The sequence below is a fragment of the Marmota flaviventris genome, chromosome 17 (genome assembly GCF_047511675.1).
Source record: "Marmota flaviventris isolate mMarFla1 chromosome 17, mMarFla1.hap1, whole genome shotgun sequence".
Lineage (NCBI taxonomy): Eukaryota > Metazoa > Chordata > Mammalia > Rodentia > Sciuridae > Marmota > Marmota flaviventris.
This window is the reverse complement of record NC_092514.1, coordinates 41,066,113-41,085,183: the sequence shown is the minus strand read 5'-3', so window position 1 is coordinate 41,085,183 and position 19,071 is coordinate 41,066,113. Positions and strand designations below refer to the sequence as shown.

Here is a 19,071-nt window from a genome sequence, read left to right as displayed (position 1 = left end):
GCCCCATCCCTAACCACGAGACAAGAGCACCAGGAATGCCATCCCAGGGGCCTGCTTTATGGCATGCATACTTCCTATGGAATCACCCTGAGAAGATGCTGGATTCCCAGTTCCTTACATGCAGGCTGGACATTCCCTCCCATCTCTCACTTAATCAGATCTTTCCTTGTAGTCTGTAGCATCTCCTCCTGCCAAAGTACTATCACATTCTATTAGCCTTCCTGCTTCTACCCCTCTTCTATTCCATCCTCCACAGCTCCCCAAGTAGTGTTTCTAAAACAGAAATCAGAGCATATCATTCTGCTGCTTAAAATATCTCAGTAGCTTCCCACAGACCTCAGGATAAAGTCTAGATTCCTCAATAGTATTCAGGGCCTTGTGATTAGCACCCTAACCCCAACCCTTCTTATCCAGCACTTGATCTCTGAACCATACTGAAATATTTGCTGTATGCATGCATACTGCTTTTGCTATCATGCACTGGAACATTCTTCCTACCCCCCGCCCCCCGCCACCAATCCAACCTCTCCCTCTGGTCCATTCCCACTTTGTTTTTGAGTCTCTGCTGAGATATTACTTTCTCCAGAAGTATTCTCTGACTGTCTCTCCTCCTTCCCCAAGGTTGGATGTCTTCTCTTTGACTATGCTATCTGCTGTGTTTAGTGCAGGACCTCTTGACTCATCTGACTCCCCCAAGAGATAAGATCTGTGTGGGACCTGGGGATATAGCTCAGCTGATAGAGTGCTTGCCTCACATGCACAAGGCCCTGGGTTCTCAAGCCCCAGCACCAACAACAACAACAAAAAAAAAAAAACAATAAAAACAAGGCCCTGGGTTCAATCCCTAGCACAACAACAACAAAAATCAGTGTGGACAGGGTCCTACTGGTGTCTAGGAATGTTGTGAGTGTCCATAAAGATTTGCTGAATGACTGCATGAGCTGCAAAATATGTCCTCTCACCTCTTCTAATAAGATGTCAGGAATGTTATTGGCTACGTGTGTATGGGAAAAAGGACTTAGGCCTCTAGGATTCCTTTCCATTCCTGCCCTTTGAGGCCTGTAGATTCTTACATGAAGAGCCTGCAACCCTCACGTGGGGATGAGAAGCACATGAAGGCTCCTCTGGTGACCACCTACCTTCACTGTTCCTTCCACTTCCACAAACCAACGCCTTAACATGGCCTGAATCTGGCCATCGGTTAGCTCAGGGTTGGCATTGTGGATTTTCTTCTTGACCAGGTCCTCCAGCAGGAGACGTCTCAGCCGCCAGTAAAAGAAGGTTCGGGATGTTTTCCAATCCAGGATGTCCTGTATACAGATAAGAGTAAGCTTACTCAACACAACCCTAATCTCTGTTCAGCACTCAGTCTAGAGGGAACACCACAGGCATAAAAACCTTCTCTTGGGCTGGGATGTAGCTCAGTGGCAAAGCATCTGTCTTGCATTCGCAAAGCCCTGGGTTTGCCCTGCTGACTGCAGCATGGTACACAGCTTTGGGCCTGGCAACTGCTCAGCCCACACATCACTGAGAGGTTCTGGGGAAAAGACTGGAAATTCCCAGATAGCCAGAGAGAGAGAAACTGGTTTTGAGAAAACTGCTCAGATGACTTGCATGCACCTCAAAGATGAATTAACTGCTGTAGAAACTTGATTCTATAGTAACCCACAGCCAGAGGACCATAGGCAACTGTCACCAGTGAAGGCACATGTGCCTCAGTTTCCCACCAGTGAAATGAACCTGGCGTCCTGAGGAATCCATGGAAACCTAAATCATACATTGCTTTGGGATGACAATAGAAAAAGGAAAAGTTAAAAAAAAAAAAAAAAAAAGGAACTCGTTTGCACAAGTTCTTTTAATCTGGCCCTAACAGCTCCCTGCTTGTGGGCCTGTGAGCATGGCACACTTACTTGTGGGTCTCTGACAAGTAGGGAGAAGTGGCAACCATTGTACTTACGTTAATAACACCCTTCTCCTGCATCCGGCCTGGTGTGTCGTGCAAGTCAGCAAACTGCACGGCTACCTGGTGGTAAATGGGAATCAGGAATTCCTCCCGCTCCTTCAGCTTGTTTTCCAGCTCCTTCCGCTCAGCTGGGCTTAGCTCGGGGGTGCCTGCAATTAGAGAAACCTGCCTGTCACACTCTGTGGTGATCAGGAATCTGCACAGAAGCAGCCGCAGTCCTGGGAAGCTCAACGTCACCCTGGCTTCTTTCCTCTGGGACCTGGCTCTCCACTGTCTTCATGACCTCTTTGCTGTATAACATGACTTTATAAGATGCCTGCCCTGTCTTTACTTTGCCACAGGAAGCCCAAATGCCACCTTTTCTCTATGGAGGTCACAAGTATGAAAGCAGTGATGGCAGCCTGGTTCCCAGGCCTCTCTCTGAGCAGGTGCAAACAACCACAGAGAGGCCTGCACCTCTCATCAGCTCGCTGACTAGCAGCCAGGCCCCTCCATTCCCCACAGGCCACGACCGGCACTCTGACACCTCGCCTATCCTTGCTGACCAGTGTCAGAGCAGACAGACTATTCTGACTGTGGGGAGTGACAGGACAGCTCTCCCAGTGTTCAGAGCATAAACCAGCAGCTCTAGTTTTCCCACGTCCACACTGGTAAGTACCTGAATAACTGCTGAAGTTGTAAGCTACAGCATCCTACAGTTTCTAATCTTAGGTTTGGAATGCTTAACCTCAAATTAGTAAAATCCAATCTAATTAGAGCCAGATCCGTGTGTCTTGGGTCAGTTCAGTGGATTAGCCTCTGGCCTCCCACCTGGACTGCTACTGACTGAGGCAACCCATGACCAGAGTGACAAAGACATTAGTTCTTGGGTTAAAAAAGAAGGAAGAGGAAAAAACAAAAAGGCAGTTCACAAACCCCAGTTGGATTACTGAGCATATAAATCCATAGTCCCCTCACTTAACAGAGAGGAGACTAGAATTCCTTATAACAAGAAGACCACCCCCTCCAATCAATAGTGTCCTAGTAGAGGTGTTGCTATGTTGGACTTTTCTTCCTAATTACTTTCAGAATGGGATTTGCAATCAATACTGAAAATTTAGCTGCCTGCCTAGTAAGGAGGAGTAAGTCTAGCTGAAGGAGCAATAGGTGACAGCCCCTGGTGTTGGGGACAACCTGATGTGCTTTGTCACAAAAGCTGAAAACTACATGAGCACAGGTGACGTGATGCAGAAGAGAAAGGTCTATTGCAAGCATGCCTGTTTCAGAACAGGCCTTGTTTTTAATGCCACCATGAATCATAAGCCATAAACAGCCTTGGGCCGCTGAGTGCGCCGTTAAGTATTCTACATGAACGGTGCTAACAGAACAGGGATGTACTCATAGCTTCTTTTTATGAATTTTTTGGATGCTCAATTCCCCCTCCTCTCCCCTTTTAAAAACCCATTAGTATTTTAAAACTATCAAAGGGGGGCTGGGGATATAGCTCAGTTGGTAGAGTGTTTGCCTCGAATGCACAAGGCCCTGGATTCAATTCCTAGTACCACTACCAAAAAACAAAACAAAACAAAAAAACTGTGATGAAGGGTTGAAGGGTGCCAGAAAACTATCTTTTCTTCAGCTTTCACACAATGGATACTTCAAAAGCCTTCCTTTCAAAACAGGTAAATAGAATGACCACACTGAGCTCCACACCATGGGTTGACACCATGACCATTCATTCCAGTGTGGCCCTGCCCGGAGAACTGACTGGAAGTGGGTGACAGGTGTCTTCTGAGATGAGACTTTCTTAGTTAGAATGCCCTTGATAGGGAAGCAAATGTGTTTCCTTCTCCACTGAGAAGAACCAAGACCTCATTGGAGAAATGGCTGATTACAGGACTGCAGCAGGAAAAATATAAGATGAGCCCAGAACATGTGACAAAAAGCAAGGAAGCAGTTGGTTGAGAAATGTAAGAAGGATGCAGATGCCAGTTTGAATATGTTCTGCTGGCTAAATCAGATGGTTTGAACACTAAAATAATAATAATTGTGAGAATATCTATGAAGTAAGAATCTTCATATAAATAATTAAATGGTGGAGAAAGGAAGAGGAATGCTCTCCCTTTCAGTAGAATAATAATTAAAACAGAAGGAATGATGAAATTAGAAAATTACCATTTTATAACCATCATAGTAATTGATTCAGCTAAGACTCATCAATGGATACTAAAACTAGTGAGGGACAGTTTGATGAGGACAGAGTCTTCATAAAGTCTTAAAGTATCTCTTTACAAATCACTTATTAAGAAAAGGAAAATGAATAAATATTAAAAAATTCTAAAAAAAAAAAAAAAAAAGGGCTGGGGATGTGGCTCAAGCGGTAGCGTGCTCACCTGGCATGCGTGCGGCCCGGGTTCGATTCTCAGCACCACATACAAACAAAGATGTTATGTCTGACAAAAACTAAGAAATAAATATTAAAAAATTCTAAAAAAAGAAAAAAAAGAAAAGGAAAATGGGCTGGGAGAATGGCGCATGCCTGTAATCTCAGTAACTCGGGAGGCTAAGACAGGAGGATTGCAAGTTTGAGGCCAGCTTCAGCAACTTAGTGGGAAAGCTGGTAAAATTTTAATATGAATCATGGATTAGATAATAGTATGGTATCAATGTTTATAGTTCCTGATTTTGATAAATTCATTACAGCTATGTAAAAGAAAATTGTGTTCTTAGAAACACACACTAAATACTTATGGATAAAGGAGCATGAGGTCTACAGATTATTCTTTAATGTTTCAAAGAAAATGTGTGTGGCAAGTGAGAGTGAACACATGCACATGCTCATGAGCATGCACAAGTGACAAAGTGAATGGGGCAAGATGTTAAAAATAGGTGGATTTGAGAAAGACACCAGAAGTTGCTCTGTACTATTCTTGTCACTTATGAAATTGTATCAAATGAAAAGTTCTAAAAAATCAGCAAAGCTTGGGGAGAGGGGCAGTTCCTAGCTATTTAATGCAGATCATCAATAATCAAAGTTTAGAGAGCTGAGGATGTGGCTCAGTGGTAGAGCATCTGTCTGGCATATGCAAGGCCCCAGGTTCAATCTTCAGCACTTAAAAAAAAAAAAATATTTGCAGGGTACTAGACAACATTGTACATGCTTTAAATCTATTAGCTCATTTAATTGTCACAACAATTTTATGGGATTGGCATTCTCATTGTCCCCATCTTACAGATGAAAAAACAGGCACTGAGAATTTATGTAACCTGCCAAGGTCACAAAGCGAGAAGTGACAGAGCCAGGACTCAAATGAAGTTTGGCCTCCAAAGTTTTTCAACATCATATCACGATCTCTACTTGCTCACTTGAGGTGGAAGAACAGCACTGCAGGAGTAGCACCCTTTCCATTTCAGAAAAGGCTTAATGATGCTGGCCAGACTTCTGTCTGATGAAGCTGACTCTCCATCTTAGTCCCATTCCATAAAGGAGGCCAGGACAATATCTCCAATAATTCCCACCCACTTGGTAGGTCAGATGCAATGCTCTATGCAGGCCTTAGACTTAAGTAGCTTCTCTTATTACTGCAGATTAAGAATTAATACAACAGCAGCCTTGCTGGGGTCCAAGAGATGGCAGTATGAGGGTCATGGCGAAACAGGGAGTTTCAAGCCTTTTCAGCATTCTCACTCTGCATAAACAATTGACACTGAGCTTAAAGGCACATATATATGTATGTAGATTAGACATAGCACTATTTATTGAGTGTTTATTGTACTGCATTCAAATCTTTCAGGAACACATATATCTCATTAGTTACAACACACAATTCAGACCTAGGTCTGGTCACCTGTTAACATTGTCATCAAGCCAGACATCTCAACATAACTAAGCATGTTCCATGTTGCTACACATGTCATCTGTGATCCTGATAAGAACTTAATCTTATGGGGTATCTATTTTACAAGCAAGAAAATGGAGGCACTGAAATGTACAGTGACTCCCAAAGAGATGTGCCACATGCCTATAATCTCAGTGACTTGGGAGGCTGAGGTAGGAGAGTTGTAAGTTCAAGACCAGCCTCAGTAATTTAGTGAGGCTCTCAGCAACTTAGTGAGACCCTGACTTAAAAGGACTGGGAGTATGCGGTAAAGTACCCCTGGGTTCAATCCCCAGTACTGCAAAACAACAACAACAACCTATATTAAAACTTTGAAAGAATAACAAACACCTCTAATGCTCTGGCCCACTTTACTATTATTTTTTTAGTTGTTGACAGACTTTCATTTTGTTTATTTATTTATTTATTTACATATATGCAGTGCTGAGAATCGAACCCAGTGCCTCATACATGCTAGGCAAGTGCTCTGCCACTGAGCCATACCCCCAGCCTGCTCTGGCCCTCTTGAAACTAGGAAGACCACAGAGCATTTCCTAAAGGCTACCTTGTTTATTTCTTTCAGAGATGCCTTTGATCACAGCTGAATAAAGCAAAGACAGAAGTAGAAAATGTATGTGTTTTAAAATGTATATAAGAAAGCCAAGAATTTGTGTGCTTTGTTTTAGGGGAAAAATGGTTTTTTAAAAATTTTGTTTTCTAAAAACAAAAAGCTGCTCTTCAGCTAGCTAGTTATACCCTCGTGTTGCGCTCTGAGGGCCCCTCTCCTTGTACAGCAAAGCAGCCAGCCCCGGTAATGATTTAGGGGAGATTAACAAATATGTCAATGTCTATTTTCTGCTTAATTTAAAAGCGGCGTCTATAAAGATTTTTGACTTCTGAACCCTGTTCTCCTGAAAGAAAGAAGGTAAGAATGAGGAGGGGGATAAAGAGTGATTATCCTATCATTGATCGTTTGTCAGGAGCATTTCTTATTCACTGGACTATTGTAAAAAGCTAAGCTCTCGATCAATCCTGTAAGCTCCCTGTACAATTAAATATCTTGGAATGGTTTTCTTTCTTTTCCAGCCAGATTGCAGGGCCTCAGGGTTTTTAGGAAACCAAGTCGGTGTGTATGCCTGTGTGTGTGTGTGTGCACACGTGCGCGCACATATGTGTAAGAATATGCTACAGAGAAGAAAAGCCATTCTTCCCTAGAATCCTACTTCAGGCAAAGGCTAAAACGAGAGAAGAAAGGTGGATTGCTCCTATCCTTTCCTATCAACATAAGAAGTCACCATGAAATCCTCAAAATGAAAACCTATCATTAAAATTTTTTAAATGTAAAGAGCTAAACACAGAAGAGGCATCCATCATGAAGCTGATCAAGTATGAGCCAACACTGAGATATTACTATGCTGGTACTTTAGTACTTTTCATCTTATTTAATCCTCACATCAACCTTAAAGATCACTGCCTTATAGATGAGGAAACTGAGACACAAAAAAGTACTTTGTCCAAGGCCATGAAGCCAGGAAGTGTAGAGCTGGGACTTGGGCCTAGGTAGTCTGGTTTAAGAGCCCAGGTTCCTTAAACAAAACTTCTTAAACTGACCTGCAAGTCCCCCAAACACAGCAGCCCAGTTAGGTGTGCCTTGAGTCAGAATACAAGGCAGAGCCAAATCTCCTCCATGGGGTCAAAGCTGGAGAGAAATTCCTGGAGTAGCTGATTTCCACAATAGGAGGTGTTTTTACCAGCCCTGAAACTGAGGGAGGGAAGGGAGCCACCCCAACCTATATACAAGCAGACCTTGTCCTAGGGAGCAGCATCCAAGGGAGGTGAAGCTTAAAATAAAAATCAGACTGGTAGACTAAAATTCTCAGTTCAGCCAAAGGCACTAGGTGACATTGTAGGTATCTTTCCTTCTCTGGGCTCAGTTCTTCATTTATGTAACAACAATCCTAATCTAGCAAATAGGGAAAAGGTTTTATATTAAAAAAAGTAACATTAAAGTGTTTTTATAAGCATTCTTAACTTTTCTTTAAGTTAAACTATGAAGCCTATGTAAATTTAAACCTAATTTTAACTTTTATGGGCCCTTCTTCTTTTCCTTAAAAAAGCAATTTGCTTTGATTGGTTAAATATATATGACGCTAGAGCTAAGAATTAGACCACCTTCTGCATAAAGCACCCAAATGTCTCAGATATTAAAACATACATCCATACCTCAACCTTCAGACTGAAAAATCAACATAAAAAAAGACTGGAATCTTATTAAGATTCAAAAGTACAAACATAAGTAGCTGTTTAAAAGATCTATGTAATCACATTTTCTACATTGAAAGAAATTTCTCTACAAAGATAGTAAGAGTGAAAAAAAAATCCTGCAAAACTACTTCTATATCCATAACAGGTGTGCCTTTCTTTACACAAAAGCATTCTTGAAAAACTGCGTAAATCAGATCCTGTTTTAAATGCCTTAAGGGAGCTATTTAGAAGGAACCCTGCAGTGAATCCTTTGGTAAAGCAAATAATCCTTTTGTAATGGGAATAATTTCTCCCAATGTATCTAGTTTTTTTAAATCCCATTTTCATATATCTGCTTTTCTTCAAAGGGGGCCATACCTATCTAAATACAACTGCATTTGCATATTGATTTTAACAGCAATCTTCTTGAGGGATGTTTAACTCTAAAGTTCCTTGCAATATTGTTAGTGCTTTGCTGTTCATATTTAAAAAATCATTACAGTAAACCCAGAGATTTCCAACTAGAAATAAAAACATTCATTACTCCCTCTTCATTCTTACCCCTGTGCCCTCACACAAACATATCCATACAAAGAACTCAGAAACAGCACAGGATTCTCTAAGTTCTGGAAGAGACCTGCCTCTACAATCTTTATTATTTCCCTTCCCTAATTTGCTCTCCCTAAATGTGACAGATAAGAATACAGGTATCTGAGTCAGTTGAGATTGAGTGGGGAATAGGGTCTCAGACATTTTCTGACGATAGCTTTCAGGCAGGGAGAAACTTGGGTTTACTCTAACAAAATGCTTGCCAAGTCTGGGGCCTAACACAATTGGGAATCACTGCTTCCTGGAAGGGACATGCCCAGGTGCTTTTATAAATACAATCAGATTAAGGGATCCGACTCCAAAGACCACTGTCTTCTTCCTAGAAAATGTTATCACCATCACACTAAATTACCTCAAGCAAAAGAGCTTTTGAATTTAAGTGAGGAGGTGGATTTTCAGCTGTTGCCAGACCCCCCATCTATCCTCATGAGAAAACTTACGTTGTTTTGCATCAGCCTCCTAGCCACAGAGGCCACAGTGGCAGTTAGGACACCGCACAGTAGATGAGAGGCCACTTCCAAGGTATGTATATTGGAACTTCTTTCTGTCCTCATCTCAACTTTCCATGCAAGGGCACCACTTTTTGCCCCAAACAAAATGGCTCTTTTTAACTTATACCTTGAATATGGATGCAAGAGATGGAAAAACATTCATGGTTCAGATGAACCCCCTGAGTCTTCGGCCTCACATATGCTAGGTAAGCACTCTACTGCTGAGCCACAACCCCAGCCCCCCAATAGTCCTTTCTTAACTGCTAAAAAGAAGGCCTATAAGGAAGATTTTTACAAACATGTGTGTCCCCATCTGCTGCCACAAACTCCATCTGCGCCCAGGCAAGGACCAAATAAGGGCCAACAGTGGTGCTCAGCTGGTACTGCTGTGGCTTGCATCACCATCAGGGCTGGTTCTGTGTGGCCATAGCTGAGGAACTGCATGGTGGGCTGCCCAGCTGTCCATGAAGGAGAACAAGTTTCCCCTAACAGACTCTTTTGCCCCGGTCTTCTCTGTATTGAGGGAGAGGGACAGTGGGGAAGTTAAAACTGTTCCACTCTCCTCTCCATCTAAATTGATTTATCATTTCTCTCTGAACACAAGAGGAGGGTAAAGATCCAGGAGAGGAGCTGAGGTCAGGCACTCCAGAGGCCAGACTAGCACAGCAGTCCTTTTCCATAGCCATCCCCCTGCTCTGGGCACTGTGAGGCAGTAGAAGGATTATAGTGAGAACACAAAAAGGCCTTGGAGGACTAGGGCTTTATTTCCAGGAAGGAATTTAATTTCCTTAAGACAACCAAAATAGTGGGATTGTAACCTCTCTGTAATGACTCTACCAAGTCCTGATTCTGAGAATCCAGTCAGAACCAGTTGAGCTCTGGAGCGTGGACTTAGTTTACTTATCTTTTTGAAGTAATTCTTCCCTTTAATGTCAATCAAAAACCAATGTATGGGGCTGGGTTTGATCCTCAGCATCAAAATAAAATAAAATAAAATAAAGGTATTGTGTAAAAAATAAATATTAAAAAAAGAAACCAATGTATGCACTATTTTCACACTGTTAAAATCACAGACCTTTCACACTGTTAAAATCACAAACCTGCAAACTAGTAATTTACCACCTTTTTACCCAAACCAGGCACACAAAATGGCAAAAGGTCATTTTAAAAAATGTACAGGAGGTGGTGGAGCTATAGCTCAGTGGTAGAGCACTTGCTTTGCATGTTTGAGGCACTGGGTTTGATCCTCAATACCACATAAACAAAATAAAGTCACGCTGTCTATCTATAACTAGCCCCCCCGCCCAGAAAAATTAAATGTGCAGAACCAAAATAAACAAATAAGTAATAAGTAAATAAAAATTCTGGAAGAAATGAAGATAACTGTTCAGAAATTAAATATTATTCACTATCCTTAGAGAAAAAAATCATAATTATGTTTTTGAACACAATCAGTTATGTACTGGTTTGTCGAAGAGATCTGTGAGTGCTCCCCAGCGTAGAGGTTGATTTGGGAAGAGATCAGGAATATAAGATAAAATCCACTTCTACAGGCTTTCTCCTTAAATCAGATTTTCTCAGTGCAATTGGCTTTAGATCACAAAGGGAAAGAATCCCCATTTAATTTAGATCAGGCTCAGTATTCAGCTGAGGTAAAATCTGAGGAAATCTTGAGAAGAGCAGAACATAGGGAAGGAGAATTTTATTCTGGGATTTTATATGCCTTTATTTTATTTCTTGGAAGATTCATTTAACCTCTCTTTTGCCTCAATTTCCCAATTTGGAAAATAAAGTCATTTTCTCCCACTTTGTGAAAAGGCATTTTGACAGTCTTTGGTTACAGGCATCGTGAAAGGAGATAAAAATCATTGTGAACCCCAAAAGAACTGGGTTCACAGTATGTTCTGGTGCATGTGTGCTAATCTACTCTGTCATCAACATACCTTGGTGTATGATTCCTCAAAAACTGCAAATGCCAGAGAGTTGGACCCACTTTTGTATTTTTTAATGTGGGCCCAAGCCACAGAGAATTTTTAATACCAAATACGGCCATCACTGTTCCTTATTATGATTGAAAAGAAATAATGCCAACCTCCATGTTTGAAAAATGCTTTGAGATTCAAAGCAAAGGCACATTCATCTGATCCTCACATTAGCTAGGTGGGAGTGTTATCCCCACTTTATAGATGAAGAAACTGATGTTCAGAGAAGTTCAACAATTTTCCTGCAAGCAACATATCCAAGACTTGCACACAGTTATTTCTATTCCAAATCCAATGCTCATGTTCCCAAGCTGCCCTGGGCCAAAGCCTGCTTCGCTTTCGAAGACTACAGATTCCTTCTTGAGTACCACTTTGGTCAAGGTTAAACAAATATGATTTTCTTTAGTGTGGATAAGAAATTGATAATGAGATGATTTGTAACAAATGATTAAACGGCCATCACTTGGGAATCTCCTCCCTCTCCCCTTTGTGTGCCTCAAAAGTTAAGAGGTGCTGGGTGAAGGTGGGAGCAATATCACTTTACTTGAAGAGAAAGAAGCTTCAGCCCCACACCCCTCACAGTTCAATTGTTCTGCAAACAGATGTAGAAAGTATCCCTCTTCCCACCACCCAGTTACTCTGAAGGGATGATAACAGCCATTGGGGGGTTAAAAAGAGGCAGTGAACCCCCAGTTAATGAGTAGGAATTCAGCAGGCAGTGTAAGATAAATGGAGCTCTCTCTGCTTCTGCTAGAGTCAGCATGAACTGCGGCCCTGCGGCTTGTTTGTGGCAAATGGAGTGCGCGAAATATCAAAGGGCAGTGATCCAGAAGAAGACCGACTTTGACAAATTTTAAATTGGCCAGAAAGAAAACCAGGAGAAAAGAAAAAAAACAGAAAGAAAGAAAGAAAAAAAGAAAAGAAATTCTGTAATTCACCGTGTCCTGCAATTGCGGCACTGCTGTCTTTGTACAGAATTAGTGGTAGAAACAGCAGCAACGATCGCTGGATGCTGGGAGCAATTATGAGCCATCTAAGTGAGATGCTTATCAGTGGCTGAAGCTTTTAGAGCTCTCTCTATGTACAGTTGTAAGTAACTTGCTCTGGAGCTGCAGTTACTTTAATTAAAGTGTATGGAGTTGGTCAGAAGTAATTATCCTGTTTGGAAAAGAAAGGGGAAAAAAAAAACACCTCAACAATTCTGGGTGGCAATAGATTTTCGAAACAACTTTGCCAATTTCTTCTTGTATGTGTGCATTTCCTATAAACGGATCAAGCTGCAGTAGGTTAGAGTTACTGGTGGCAGTTACCTAAAGGCAAACAATGGGGCAGAAACAGAATTTATTGTAACCCAAGTTACCATGTTAGGCAAGCAGCCTGGCTCGGGATTCCAACTGCCCGGACAGGCAGTCTTCACACTACAGGCAAACATGGCAGTTTTTTCTGTCCCTAGATGGGGAGACATGGAGTCCACCAATGGTATTTTGTAATTAAATTACTCTTTGGAACAAAAATGAGCTAACATCTCTCTTTTGCTCCTTGTATTCACTGAGATTCTTTACTAACATAGCAAGGGGCACAATGGGAGACCTGAGCAGAAAAGCAGTTTTTTATACTCGTTTGGACTCTAGACTCAACATAGGGTTCCCATAGTTTAGTCCTATTGAAGTCACGAGTGCCTTCTAAAATCTCTGAAAATAAACAAACACAGAGTAATGTCTGGAAGCATCAAGTGCGGACACTCCCGGGGTGATAGCTATGGCAGTCACTGTTTGGAAGCACACAGTGCACAACCTTTACTTCCATTTCTCTAGCCCAGGATGACCCCAGAACATTGCCTAAGTAGAGACTCCAGCTTTTCTATACATGACACTGACTCTCACATCCCTCAGAAAAGAGACAGGCTGTCCAAAGAGACAAGCAGACCAGGACATATTTAAATCCCACATATTCTCCGCCTGATTAGCCTGCCCCCAACAGCAACAGCTAGCTGAGCATTCGCAGTAAGAATGTCCTAGAAAGGTGGGCTACTTGTAACTGTGAGAAAATATCGAAAAGAAAAATCGTGTAACTTTTGCTTTTTTTAGAGCCCACTTTCCCTCCTATTACACACACTATTTCATTCTACCAGGGTTCTTACCATATAGAGGACAGTAAATAAAGATTATCATGAATTTGATCAAATGCTTCAGTGCCTCCTCCCCTGGCCTATGAATGCACTCATTACAAATCAGCTGAATGGCTCATTGATTTGCCAGGAGGACAAGCAGACATACCCAATCGCTCAGCCAAGCGGATGTAGACTGGGTCCACCCTACGCATGGTTTTCACCAGATCCTTTTTGCGGAATTTGATTTCTACTGTCCCTTCTGGCTCCAGAACTGATCCCCTGGATTAGAAAGAAAGAAAACAAAACAGAAATAGAGGCACTTTAAAGGAAAGACACAACAGAATGAGGCCAGTTACAATTTGTGGACCAGGAAATAGCTTCATTATGGTTTTGCCCACCCATGGTTCACAAAAGTCACCCCAGGGAGAAAGGAAAGCACCAGAGAAGTATCTAAGTGAGGTATGAGGAAGGCCTGGCAAAAAAGCAATTAAAATAATTCTCATTAGCTGCCAGTTGACTTCCATTTTATAAGGAGAATACAGATTCCACCAACGATAGCTGATAAGGGTGACAGGAATCACAGTATTTTCAAGGGTGGGGGGTGGGGAGATGCTGTAGGCACAGAGGTAGGGCAACCACTTCCAGCACTTAGGCTGAATAAGTGAGGGGTTGATGTTGATCACCCTACACCACAGCTGTCAGTCTGCTAGTAGAACTTGGATCAGACAGTAGGCCAGGCAAAGCAGTAGGTAAAACATTCTTCCCACTGCTATGAGAATGTGCAAAGTGAAAGGTCTCAGGGTTGCTTTTAGTGAATACCAGTGGGAATACTAACTGTGTTCTATCACCAGTAACTTTGTTCTAAACACCTTTAAAAAAGAGATTTTAATATTTTATAAAAAATTAGAGCCGATGCCTACTATGCGCATGGCATAGTTCTAAGTGCTTATCTATAAATCCTCACAATATTTTGCTTAGTGAACATCCACTGTGATGTAAGATGTTGCTATTACTCACCTTTTACAGGTAAGAAAACTATAGTACAGGAAGTTAAGAGACTTGCCTAAACCTGGCAAGTGAAAGGATTGGACTCTCCAGAGTCTGAAGAACAACTATCTCTGATCTGAGATCTGATTAGGGCCTAGCTTAGGCTGTAAAAATAAACCCCTCAATGTAGAACACTAGCCTAAGGATTTGATGATAAAACTACTGGTATTTTCTTAAACAGCTTTTGAATTAGAAGGCTGAATTTTTTAGAAAAAGGGAATAAGAGATGCTCTAATAAAATGATGGGATGTAATAATGCACATAGAAAATGTAAAGGAGATGGGCTGTGGAATTCACCTCCTTAAGAAAGGGTTGAGAACACATTATGAAAGGATGCTGGGTTTGATCTGTTTTACTTAAATAGTTTCAGGAACTACCTCTCAACACACTTGGGCTTCTCTCGTGAAGTTTTTTGGGTGCTACAAATACTGTGTTCTCCAGCCTTCTGGAATGCCAGAGCAGAAACTTAGGCTCCAAAGGAATGAAGAAGCTTTGGTTTGGAATCATAGATGAGGGTGCTGTGGTGCACATCAGTGACCAGCCAGCTCATTCAATAGATAATGAGAAATAGCCCAGGAAGTGTGAAGACTGCTCTGTTTCCTGATCGTCAACCCCTAGAACTTCAGATTTACAGGCCAGTCTTTCCATGTCAACTCACTCTAAGTCCCCTCTGCCACACACCTAAAAAAGAGACAGTGAGTAGGCACATCTGAATAACAAGTGGGAGGAGAAATTTCTCTGAGTTTGGAAGTGCTGGAAGGGAGGACTAAGTAAAAGAATCTGGGATGGGGGAATTATACTGAGAAAGCCTGACTCTAGCCTGGTTTCCTTCTCATGCCAGCAAACACTATTTAGAAAGCCTATTTTTCTGTCCTTGGAGTCCTTTGGGAACGGACAGATTCAATGAAGTTTCCTTGGTTATAATTTTCTTCAGGAGGAAGCCAACAGCTAGAGGATCCAGAGAGAAAGTGAATAGAAATCAGGAAGGCACACTACCTGCTTTCTCGGTCAGCATACATCTCCATGTGCCGGGGGTTGATGGTGGGGTCAATCACAACCCAAGAGCCACCCCGCAGCTCGGCCTGGGGAGGAATGTAAACCATCACAGGTTGGGAGCACTCCCGCAAGCTGTCCACGATGTAAGCGCCAAACTTCAGCACTTGATCGTACATATCTGCAGAGAATGAGACAAATTAGAAATCATGAAACTTATCTTCCCCAAAGTAGTGCTGCCAAACGTTGTTCACACCATGGTATGTGCAGAAAAAAAAAAAATTGTTACTGTACACTGTGTCTCCAAGAGAGGCTGCTCACTGTTGGAGGTGACAGGTTCCAGACACCTCATGTCCTGTGTGGCCACCTTGAAGACTAACGGGATTGGTTTCTTTCCCTGTATCCCACTCAAGACTCTGGAGGATCCTCCAAAGTATAAGAGACAATTGTACTGTTTTTCATAAGACAGTGTGCAAGCCCTCCAGACAGCATATCCATTTTACATCATCCCTGAATTTCTGTTCTCAGGTTTCACCACATTAATTCATACTAGCTCTACAAACGTTGAGTATTTTTCATGTCAATATGTGATCTCTCCCACTACATTAAGTTTTCTGAAGGAAGGAACTATTCTAGCTCTTTTCAATTCCTCTCATGATTCTTAGCTTATGATGAGCTCTTAAAATGTGCAGCTAGTGGAAATGGATCCTTCAAAAACTTATCTTTGAAACTATTTTTCATCTTTGTATCCCCAGTATCCTACCCAGTGCCTAGAACACAGTTAGTGCTCAATAAGTATCTGCTGAATGAATAAGGGAATGAATAAGCATATAACATACTTTGGAAAAAATGTAACAAGAAAGAAAAACAAATTAATTCTTTAATAGTTGAATTTTTATAGCATATCAATGAGAGAAAATTAAATATAAATGTATAGAAAATATCACACAGCCACATAAAGTGCCTAGTTAACTCTTCATTCTGCTAAAGAATACTCCTGAAGGCCAATAGTAGCCTGAAGAAAAGGACTGCTAGTGCATAAATAAAGTGAGCCCTTGGAAAGCTGGATGAGCTTATTTATTACCCAAACTTTTTCTTTTGGAAGGCAATTAGGATTGAACCCAGGGTCTCACACATGCTACGCAAGTGCTCTACCACTGAACTACACCCCCAACCCTTTTATATTTTTTGAGACAAGGTCTCACTAAATTGACTAGGCTGGCTTAGAACTTGTGATCCTCCTGCCTCAGTTTACCGAATAGCTGGGATTACAGATGTGCCACTATGTCTGGCTTATTTCCCAACTTTTTTATGGACCACTATCCATTTCCCAGTTCTCTAAAGTATTGCTAGAGTCTTAGGTTTATGATTCCAGATGTTTAATGGATATTTCAGTAGAGCCACAATGGATCTTTTCTAAACACCAAATAACAGGTTTAACTGAATTCAAACTTTCCTATCAAAGAGAGGATCTCAATTTGGAATAAATCAATTCTGGAAATCCAAGGCAAAGAAGCATTTTTCAGGAAGTTAAGAGCAAGCCAAATAGAAATTGCTTTCATTGTAGTTACTGGAAAATTAAACTGCCACCTTCCCCAAAGTAAAAATGACTCTATATACAAACTATCAATGCTCACAGTCCACTCCATGGCACATGCCTTTCTCCATTGCCCCAATCTGGGTTGTAAAGGCTCCAGAAATTTCAAGTTGCCCAGGAAACATACATGGAATGTGTATGGTTATATACTCTGTATATATGATCAGAGCAAAGACATTTATTCCTTTGGGAGGAAAGTAAAGACCAAAAAAATTTACTGCTAATTATACAACTGCTGTATGAAGAGCAGGGAATAAAAGACTTTAAGCGCTTTACGCTAATTCTGTGGTTATGAAAATAATTGCTCAGTTCAAATTATTTTAACTAAATTAATTCTTTAGTGGATATTTCAACCAGTGCTACATAATAAAATAATTGTCTAATTAGCAGTACATTTTTCAGTGCTGCCAAGAGTACAGTTTCAGAACAAGTAACAGAAAGGAGTGGCCCTTGTCAGTATTGTGCAGAGAAGAAATGGAAGGTGTAGATAAAAGGTGAAAACAAAATAATAGAAGATTGCACAAAAAGTCATTCTACCTGCAAAAGGAAGAAAAAAAAGTTACAAGTAAATGAAGACAAAGCTTCCAGCCTCTTTATTCATTTATGTTTGTTAAAAACATATCTAGCTGGCATGGTGGCACATGCCTCTAATCCCAGTAACTCGAGAGGCTGAGACAGGAGGACTGTAAGTTCGAGGGGCCAGCCTCAACAATTTGGGGAGGCCCAAACAACTGAGTGTGATCCTATTTCAAAAAATGAAAAAGAGCTGGGGATGTAGCTCAGTAACTAAGTGTACCAGGTTCAATCCCCAGTACCAAAAAACAAACATATCTATACTAAAATTTATCTCTGTATTGTGTTGAACAGATCTAACTCCTAAAAGGGGAAGACTTTTCTTAAAATTTATTTTCCTTTCTTCCCTCCCCCCTGCCTTTTTTTTTTTTTTTTTTTTTTTTTTTGGCGGTACTGGGGATTAACCTAGGAGTGCTCTACCAATGAGCTATCTCCCCAGTCTTTTTTTTTTTTTTTAAATTGAGATAGGATTTCACTTGCTAGCCCAGACTGGCCCCCAATTTGAGATCTTCCTGCCTTAGCCTCCTGAGTAGCTGGGATTACAGGCTCATTCACTTAATTAAAAAAAAAAATAAAGAAAGAAACCCAGTTGATTTCATGCTATATGGAAATAGTTTAGAATGAAGTTGAGTGTGTGTATATTTTTCGTTTGTGTGTAATGATTTTGGTTCCTCTTTTTTGACATCATAGCTAGCTTACTGTGTACCAGGGATCATGACGGCACATACACATATGAATCATTCAGTCATAAGAACATCATCTAATTTATATATCCAAGTTATAGGTGAGTAAATGGAAGCTTAGTTAAATAAGAGTTATGTGGCAGAGAGAAGACTAAAAATCAGGTCTTTCTGGTTCTAAAGTCCACATTCTACTACCTAATTTTCACTCAGGTTCTTATTGTTAGGAAAAGAGCACCAGGTTGATCTCACCTGGAACACCAACAGACCCACAATGCAAACATCAACACCTGTATCAACATAAAGCAGGCTATTAAAATATAAACAAACATAAACAAACTCTACAAATCAATACGCTTACACTGAACTCCAGGTATCCCAAACCACATATTTTGAAAGGCAGGTTGAAATACTTGGCAACAATCTGACATAAAATTGTCTAAAATCCCTTCCTATTTAACAGACAGAGTGAAGACACAGTCAAGAGTAGCAGGGGAGGGGATCCCCAAGGGTTTACACTAGAAATCAATCTAGGGAATTTCAAAGCTATGCATATGTTGTCAGTTCTCAGGCCCTGAGAAATGCAACTGGAATGGAATATACTGATAGGTTCTTCACCAGAGAGGCAGGAGCTTAGAGTTTTCTAGCATTCTGGGTAAATAAAGCACATCTGCATGAATGGTGATCACAAATAGCCTTTGGAGCATGTTCTCAGCATCCAGTCACCAAACCTGCCTAAGGCTTTCACTGTTACACAACATGGATAAACTGTGGCAGCCACATGTACCAAACAAGGAAGCAGAGTGACTGAAAATGCTTCCACAGTGCCCCACACTCTCAAAACTGGAATTGATCTTGTTGGTTTGGGCAAGATTATCTGTTAGAAGCTGAAGGTAAACATTAGGCATACACAAGCTCAATATAC

At 41.1% G+C, this 19,071-nt stretch overlaps 1 protein-coding gene across 7 annotated transcripts in view; it reads right to left on the bottom strand.

Moving 5' to 3' along the window:
• Positions 1 to 19,071, bottom strand: part of Acaca (acetyl-CoA carboxylase alpha) — a 276,215-nt gene that overhangs the window by 11,145 nt on the left and 245,999 nt on the right. For all 7 annotated transcript variants that reach the window (XM_027950233.2, XM_071603724.1, XM_071603728.1 and 4 more), the window contains 4 exons: positions 15,300 to 15,477; positions 13,423 to 13,535; positions 1,958 to 2,112; positions 1,140 to 1,310 (listed from right to left, as the gene is read on the bottom strand). In XM_027950233.2, coding sequence (XP_027806034.1) covers positions 1,140 to 1,310; positions 1,958 to 2,112; positions 13,423 to 13,535; positions 15,300 to 15,477 — 617 coding nt within the window. The remainder of the gene's footprint in view (positions 1 to 1,139; positions 1,311 to 1,957; positions 2,113 to 13,422; positions 13,536 to 15,299; positions 15,478 to 19,071) is intronic.